At 54.9% G+C, this 8,537-nt stretch overlaps 1 protein-coding gene across 1 annotated transcript; it reads left to right on the plus strand.

Annotated features, from left to right (window-relative positions):
- Positions 1–1,740: 1,740 nt before the first annotated feature.
- Positions 1,741–4,717, plus strand: TNNC1 (troponin C1, slow skeletal and cardiac type). The gene is made up of 6 exons (XM_010969067.3): positions 1,741–1,836; positions 3,298–3,328; positions 3,550–3,696; positions 3,980–4,094; positions 4,302–4,438; positions 4,524–4,717. Exons 1-6 carry the CDS (start codon positions 1,813–1,815, stop codon positions 4,553–4,555), a joined length of 486 nt encoding a protein of 161 aa, XP_010967369.1. The 5' UTR covers positions 1,741–1,812; the 3' UTR covers positions 4,556–4,717.
- Positions 4,718–8,537: the final 3,820 nt, after the last annotated feature.

Raw genomic sequence — 8,537 nt, forward strand, 5'->3', positions numbered from 1 at the left:
GGTCCCAGGCGGGGATTGCTCTAGGCGTTGCCACTCGGTACCCGGGAAGGGTACCTCCTAGGCTGCCCGAAGCAAGTGACTTGCTTCACCCGGCCTCAGTATCCCTCTCCGGAAAAGACAGTAATCACTTTTCACCTGGCTCTTGGGCTTATTCCCTGTAGGGCACGAGAAGGTTGGAGAAGAAAGGTATGAGCTGTGCCTAAAGCCCAAGCAGGACAGAATAACTCTGGTCAGTTCTTAACCTTGAAGACTCAGAGATCTCCTCTGTCACATGGACTCCTGCAATGCCTGGCAGGCAAGGCAAGGAGCTGCTGTGGTTATCAAGAGGGGTATCTGTATGAAGAAGGGGGTGAAGGGTTGAAGGGTGAGGTGGAAGGAAGGGAAGTGTGCGGGCCATCCAGCACAAGATGGTGTCCTAGCAGAGCTTAAAATGATGGGGGAGGAGGGTTGGGCAGCAGGAACTACAATGCTGGAAAGGGGAAGCACAGGCATAGAGAAGGAGCCCTAACCCAGGGAAAGACCCAGACCTAGAGAAGGAAAGTGGTAACCCAGCTGGAGCAGGAGTCTCACACAGATAATGTAATAGAAAAGAACAAATCTGACTCCATATTAGATCTGTTCCTTTGACTTTAACCTTGTGCTCTGTTTCTTAGGCTTAGTCTTGCTGGTTCTGCACCTTTTGTAAAATAATGTTGCCTATAGCCTGAAATAAACTGGATAGCCTATTCTAAGGCTCTGACCTTTAAGTATATTAACACTTCTCCATTCCTACAAAGGTAACAAACTGCAAATAGAAAATAACGTTTGTTTTGTTGGAGGTTAATAGGGACACCATGATCTGACCCATGTGGACAGCTGCAAGAACAAAGAATTCTTACATCCAGAAGTTTGCAGCAACACAACATACCCCCTCCCCTTTTTAGTATAAAAGGATCCTGAATTCTGACTTGGGTAAGATGATTCTCTTGGACATTAGTCTGCCATCTTCTTGGTCTGCCGGCTTTCTGAATAAAGTCGCTATTCCTTGCCCCAAAACCTTGTCTCCTGATTTACTGGCCTGTTGTGCAGTGAGCAAAACAAGTCTGGACTCAGTAATCATAAGGCATCTGTAGGTGTGTTTGTTGAATGACTAGTTGAGTGCGGTCAAGCCCAGAGCTAGTACTACTCTCTCCAGGGAGATGAAATCTTGGGCATGGCTCCTCTGGGACACCTGGCAGAAGGGCTACAGACCACTCTCTCCTAAGGTAGGTCAGTGCCTTCCTTCCCCACCAGTTCCACAGCACCATACTCTAAGCTTGGCATTGAAGGCTCCTCTTGGAAAGACCTTACACTTCTAGCCTCTCCCTGCATACTGCTGCCCCCCACTTCAGAAAGGTTTAATTTAAGGCAGGGGATGCCAAGCCAGCCAGACCTTGAGCAAGTCACGACCACTCCGGGAGACTCACCCACCTCCCTGGTTGGGTAGGAGTTGAGCTGCTGTGTGTAGGGACCTGGCCTGGGACCCACTACATTGCAGCTTCTATCTCATCCTGGGCTTATGTTTTCATTCATTCAAAAAACCTTCCTAGAGAATCCCCTGGGGGAATGGGGGACAGAGGGAAAGAGACCTGGTCCTTGCAGCCCTTCATCTGCTCCTTGCCCTGGGCAGAGGACACAGGGATTCAGGCCAGTGTGAGATCACCAGAGCTGGGGGAGGGAGTGGAGGATACTGCAGACAGGGGTGGGCTGGGCGGGGAATGTGGCGGGGCAGGGCTATTTAAGCCCAGGGCCGCTGGCAACCCCAGCAGCCTGACTGCCCTGTGAGCCGCCAGTATGGATGACATCTACAAGGCTGCGGTGAGGGCTGGGCTGGGGCTGGGCTGGGGCAGGGCTGGGGTGGGTGGGTCCACGGGGGGCTCATTCAGCTCAGGATGGGAGGCAAGCTCAACCCAAAGAAGTGATGGGGACCCCAGGTACTTACAGCCCAGGCCCTCAAGGGGATGGTGGGTCTAGAGTTCGGGGGTGCGGGAGGGGTGAGGAGTTTAGGGTTTGGAAGGAACTGTCAGGGTAGGTGGAGAATGACATCATAGCTTTAGCATTGAGTCTGCCCCTGTCTCCAAACACCGCTGTAGTCCGAGTCACAGCCACATCTCTGCATTTGAGTCTCTAGTCTCTGGACCTTTGCCTTTCCCAGTCTCTTTCTGTCTCTTTGTTCCTCCCAAATTCTCCCTCTGAGGCTCTGTTGCTGTTTCCCTGTCCCCATCCCCCATTCCTGCCCCTTGTATTCTGTTTCTCACATGCCCCCTTTGCTAGCTGAAGATGCTGTGGAGGGCGGGCCGGGGTTATGAGGAGGGGGTTGCAGAGCTGGTATCCTGAGCTGGAGAAGCGGCTTTGAAGTTTGAGGGAGGCAGGGAGGGACCAGGAGGGAGAGCTGGCAAGAAGGAACAGAGAACTGGGGCCCCAGCTCCCAACTGGCCTAGCAGGCTCAGGGCTCAGTGGCTTAGCCAGGGGTACAGGCTGGAGGGGCCACTAAGGGGCTTCAGATGATATTCCATCATGAGAAGGAGGTATTGTGGACCTCCCCCCACCACAGAGACAAGGACATCTGACATAGACAGCTGTCCCCAAGGGAACCCCTCCCTCAGCCCCAGAAAGTATGTCCCCACCCCTGGGCAGGGAGGGGCTAAAGCTGGTTCTGGGGGCCCCCCTGCCTATCTTGCAGAAGTCCATGGAGCTGGGGGTGGGGGAAGCCCTCCGCCCCGTGCCCATACAAGGCCTGACAGGGCTGGGGACTAATTTTGGCTCCTGAGGCACCAGCAGGCCAGGGGGCCAGATAATGCTGCCCCACCCCCTGCATGCCAGAGTCCCCAGAACAATCACCAGGTTTAACTTTGTCCCCCGTTAAAAATAGCCCAGTGGCCACCCCGGTCAGGTTACAGTGGGTGGCTTTGCCCACCCCCACAATGGTTTTATTGTCCCAACCTGAGGGACAGCTGTCTCTCAGGCCACTCAGCTTGGGCTTCAGCAGGGGGGCTGAAAGGGCATTGAGTGGTCACTAACTATTGTCACTCAGGGTCACCTTGGTCCTGGAAGGGGTACCCACCTGTCACCCTGGCCCTGAGCCCTGCCTCAGTGAGGCCAGCAGGGTCATCTCAGGGCTTTGGGGGCAGGGAGAGAGAACGAGGCCTCTGCTCTGTGACCTGGGAATGGCCTACCTCTTCTTGGCTTCAGTCTTCCCACCTATGGAATGGGTTAGTTTCCTCAACAGCAGCTAAGGCCTGACTGAGCCTGAGTCCTGAGACCTCTTTTTCTCTCCAGGTAGAGCAGCTGACAGAAGAGCAGAAAAATGGTGAGTACCTGAATATGCATGTGCAGGAACAGCAGGGTGGGGCTTGGGGAGCATGAAGACCCCAGGCTGGAGATCAGAGGCTGAGGTCCCCCTCCACGTGACCTCATAGGTCTCGGAGGGAAGTTGGTAGGTTAGCAGGTAGCCCAGGTGAACTGGCCTTCTGGGTTCCTGGCTGCTGAGCCCCTGCCGCTTTGTTCCCCTTCCTCCCCTATCGGACACAGAGTTCAAGGCAGCCTTTGACATCTTTGTGCTGGGCGCCGAGGATGGCTGCATCAGCACCAAGGAGCTGGGCAAAGTGATGAGGATGCTGGGCCAGAACCCCACACCTGAGGAGCTGCAGGAGATGATTGATGAGGTGGATGAAGATGGTGAGCCCCTTTGCACCCCCCACCAACCCCGACCCAAGACCCATAGCACCCCCAGCTCACTGGGAACCTGAATCCCAGCTCTGCCACTTGTTACTCTGTGCACTTAAAGAAGCTGTTTAGTCTGTCTGAGCCTTGGCTGCCTCATCTATAAAATGGGCACAAGGACCACACTTGCCTCTCAGAGTTGGCATAAAGATGCAGTGAGAACACTGGGGTCTGGCGTCAAGGGCAGTGCCAGCCATTCTGACCATCCCTCTCGAATGGTTGTGCCACCCACCCCCAGGCAGCGGCACAGTAGACTTCGATGAATTCTTGGTCATGATGGTTCGGTGCATGAAGGATGACAGCAAAGGAAAGTCTGAGGAGGAGCTTTCTGACCTCTTCCGCATGTTTGACAAGTGAGTGTGACCCTTGACCTCTGACCCCCACTCTAGCAGAGATGGGGAGAGGGGGATAGTCTTGTGCCCTTCAGGCCTCAGTAAGGGAGTAGGCTGCCCCATCTCCCAGTGGCCCTTCCCTGCCCCCCCGGGGTCATGGTGGGGCTGCCTTTTCCCATCCATCCCCACAAACTGTGGGCTCTGAGACCCTCCTCACCCACTTGGCAGAAACGCTGATGGCTACATCGACTTGGAGGAGCTGAAGATAATGCTTCAGGCTACTGGTGAGACCATCACAGAGGACGACATTGAGGAGCTCATGAAGGACGGTGACAAGAACAACGACGGCCGCATTGACTATGATGGTGAGTGGGGGTGGCGCTGGATCCCCTGCTGCCCATGCCCTGCCCAGCCCCCACCGCTGACCTCCGTCTGCCCCTCTCTCCACAGAGTTCCTGGAGTTCATGAAGGGGGTGGAGTAGACACTGATCTACGCCCAGAGCTGCCTGTGCCACCTTCCAACTCCAGCTGGGCCCCGGGGTGGGGGTAGGAGCCCGGGGTCCCCAGGGTGTGAACTTGGGCCCTCCCTGACTACCTCTCCCAGCCCTGTCCTGGGGAATGCAAATAAAGCCCTGCTCCCTGGAGGCCTAGTGTCTGGCTTTCATTCCCGACTTTTCTGCAGGGTTCACGCCAGCTCATGCTCTCACCATCCTGCCTTCTGCAGGAGGGGTTAGATTAGATCAGAGACCACCACGCTCCATACCCTACTGGCTCCTCTCCGTAACTGCTGGTACCCAGGGCTCATCTCCAGTAATTCCATGTCCGGACTCTGCAGTGGCCCAAGAATCTGCATTTCACAGGCTCCTGAGGGCCATGGCTTTAGTCAGCCAGTTGGCAGCCGAAGGGTCCTGTACTTGGAGAGAGCAGTCATTGCAGCACTGGGCTAGGCCTGGATGCCACTTGGCACAGCAGGCCCAGCCGCTTCTCAGTTCTGGCTGGGGAGAAGCAGGGCACTGCAGGGGCCCAGCAGGCCTGCAGCTCCTATCTTTCTGCCCACTCACTTGGGTTTCCTGCTGGCAACATCGATTCCCAGGGACCAAGGGGCATATCGTCTACTCTACCTCCCCTTGCCCATTTGACAGGTAAGTACCCTAGGGTCCAGAGGCTTGGGGGCCTGTCAAGGTCACCAGTGAGTCTGGGGGAGAGCAGGGCCACCTGGCTCCCAGCCGAGGATTCTGTCTGATGGAATAGGTCCACATGGGCATAATTTCCAGTTCTCATGAACCTCAGCAGCTCCAGCAACCCACTCTCCCTCCCTGACAGGGAATGGAGGCACAGGGCCTGGTGGCTCTCAGCTTAGTCGGGTTAGTCGGCTCTCAGCTTAATCAGGCCAGAGCTACAGCCAGAACAGTGAAATTGGCTTTGGGGAGGTGGGGGGCTGCAAGGAAGTGGAGGTGTCAGCAGTGGTGCTTGTAAGAGGGACAGCTGCCACTGTGCCTAGGCTCCAGCCCGAATGTCAACAGCTGTCCCTGCTCCACTCAGCCACTCCACAGCTTCCCCACCTGTGCACCAGCCTTGGCATCCCCCAGACAGGCCCAGCATTCCAGAGGCAGTCTTTGAATTCTGGAGATGCCTCCAGTGGAGGCCAAAGCTGTCAGGAGCTGCCTGGTCCCTGGAGAGACCTGGGGGGAAGGTAGAAGTTCTCCTCAGGCCTGCTCTTAGGAGCTGGAAAACTCAAGGACCTACATGTACACCAAGGAATGATGACATTTCATGAGAGGAGGCATGGCCACAGTGGGCACCAGCAGTGCACCATTCCAGGGTTTAGTCACAGCCTTACCATGTGTCCAGCACTGGCTGGATGCTGGGACCCTTCAAAAGGAGGGCAGACATTGATTTTGTAGGAAGACAACTCAGGAAGACAAAGAGGGGGATGAGTGCAGTGAGGAAACCAATGTGCTGGAAGGGGGATGGTAGTGGTGTGGTGGCCTTGAGATAGGGTGGTCTTGGAAGGCTTCCTGGAGGAGCTGGCACTGAACTGAGGCCTGAAGAACCACAGGGAACCAGCCTTGGAAGGGCATGGGGAAGATGCCCTTCTCAGCATTGGGCTGGGTGCAGAGCCCCAGCAGCTTTAGGATGAGAAGGCCTGGTGGCGCTCAGCACAGTGGAGCGAGACGGGTGGATTCAGGGCTTGTTTTGGAACTAGAATTGACAGACCTCACTGAAGGATTGAATGTAGCAAGTCAAGGATGACCTTTCATTTCAAGAATGAAACTGCCATTTCCTGAGATATGGAAGCCTGAGGGAGGCACAGGTTCTTGGAGTGGGGTATTGGGAAGTGGAGGTTCCTTTTTCCCTTTTGATTTCTTTTTAAAATTTCTAACTTTTCACTTTAAAATTCCAGGCTTTCAAAAAATAGTGGAAAGAAGTCCCACTTATGCTTCACACAGCTGCCCCAAATGTGAACATTTTAAATACCCACAATGATCAAACCCAGGAAATTAACACTGACACTCCACCACTAACTCATCTGCTAACCTCACGCAAATTTGTCAGTTGCTCTAAGAAGTCCTCTTCCAGGACCAGGATCCAAACAAGGATCACAAGTTGTGTCTTGTCATTCTGTCCTCTTACTCTGGATCCACGCTGGGCAAGGAGAAAGGGGGGCTCAAGGAAATGATGGCAGAATTGTGGCAGTGGGAATGCTGAGCACAGGAGGAGGCATCAGAAGAGGGATGTTCTGAACAGAGAAACTTCTGAGCTGAAGGCCACGTCCTCATTGGTGGTGACTTGGAGGATGGGTGGCTGAGGTGGGGGAGACAGTAACTGGCAGTGAGGTGGACAATGACTGGGTGAACCCAGGGCATATGGGATGATGATGGAATTGGGGGAGGAGAAGAGAGAAACCCCAAGAGTTAAACCCTCTGCGAATGAAACAGAAGGAAGACTGGGCCAGCTACAAAGAGGATACAAGGAGAGGGGTGGCTGGATGATGCCTTAAAGAAGGGGTCCACAGGTAGGGAGCCAGTGGGATTGTCCCAGTATCTCTGTTTCAGAATTATGTTGGTGGAGGAGGGACTGGGGGCATCTATTCCTTCCAGGAATGCCCACCCCAGAACTCTAGCTGGCAGAGGCTGGGCTGTGACCCTCCACATGCCTACCTGGTGGCACCTGGTGCATGACAACATTCACACAGATATACAGCCAAGGGCTGACAAGTTCCCACCAGCACATAGCACTGCACTCCCCTCCATACATAACCCAGTTGTGACTATTTTGTTGTGTTCAGTCCTCTCCATTTCTTCTGGGCTGAATTATCCTTTGCCTAGATGTGCTGCCGCCATGAAGCCTCCCTTGACTTTCCCCATCAGAAGAAATCACTGGAGCATCTCCCACTGCCCCTGCCTCTTCGTGTTATAGTTTCCTCTTTTCTGCCTGCCATCCCAAGAGGCTGTGGTTTCTGCTGGGTGGCCCGATTGTCCATCACAGGGCCTGTTGCAGCAGGCAGCTTTAGGACCTCCTGCAATTCCTACTTTGTCCATTAGATGGCACAAGATGCCTGTAGCTGGGCCCATTGGTCCCAGATCTCAGGGGTATCCTTGGGGTCTTTTCCCCCTGTGCAGCCAGCAAGCAGAGATCTTTACAGAAGATCCTTACCCCTGTCCCAGACTGGGAAACAGGCCCAGAGAGGAAAAGGGCCTGCTCGAGGCCATAAGACAAGTTTAGAGCTCAGGCTCCCAGCCCCTACCGCAGGCTACTTTCCTGCAGTATGAAATGGGCCATCCCCCAATCCTGCTTCAGAAGACCAGGGCCGCCCCTGCAGCCCCAGCTGGGGACCTGGCTGAGCTTAGATCCCCAGGGTGAGTTGGCAGGCTGAGGAGCTGTTGGGGCTGCCGCCCACAGCTGGTGGCCACGTGTTGACTAGGGGCTGTCTGCCTCAATCTCCAGCCTAACCTGGACTATGGGCCAAAACATCTCCCTAGGGAAATGGACACAGAGGGCCCAGGATATGATCGCCACCATGGCAGACCTTGCACAAGCACCCCTCACCAGTTTATAGAACCTATTACATTCAAAATAGTTGGTCCCTGGCTCTGGAAGGAGACTGAGACCCAGAGAGGGAAGGGCCTTGGCTAAGGTTCTTCAGGAGAGCCAGAGGCAGGGTGGCCTCCCTGAGTAGCCCCTTCCCCAATCCCAGGTCAGGAGGCATGTATATGTCAGGGAGAGATGGAGGCGGGGAGACAGGGTCCAGGTCCTGGGGTCCTTCTCATGCTGATTTAAGAGGCTGATCTGTTTCCCTTTCAGGAATGAGCTAGGAAAGGAAGTGAGGTCTCAGTACCCTCAGGAGCCTGAGAAGCAAGAGAGTCCCAGGAAGGGGCAGGGCTGAGCAGGACCTGTCCTTACCCTACTATGTGGCCTGGGCCTGGTCCTTCCCTCTCTAATGCCCCAACATTTTCTGACCAC

This window comes from Camelus bactrianus, chromosome 17, assembly GCF_048773025.1.
Source record: "Camelus bactrianus isolate YW-2024 breed Bactrian camel chromosome 17, ASM4877302v1, whole genome shotgun sequence".
NCBI lineage: Eukaryota > Metazoa > Chordata > Mammalia > Artiodactyla > Camelidae > Camelus > Camelus bactrianus.

Coding starts and splice junctions, on each gene's coding strand:
- TNNC1 (XM_010969067.3), top strand. CDS start 1,813: ATGGATGACATCTACAAGGCTGCG. Junction 4,095..4,301: donor CTCTTCCGCATGTTTGACAA/GTGAGTGTGACC, acceptor CCCACTTGGCAG/AAACGCTGATGGCTACATCG. Junction 4,439..4,523: donor CGGCCGCATTGACTATGATG/GTGAGTGGGGGT, acceptor CTCTCTCCACAG/AGTTCCTGGAGTTCATGAAG.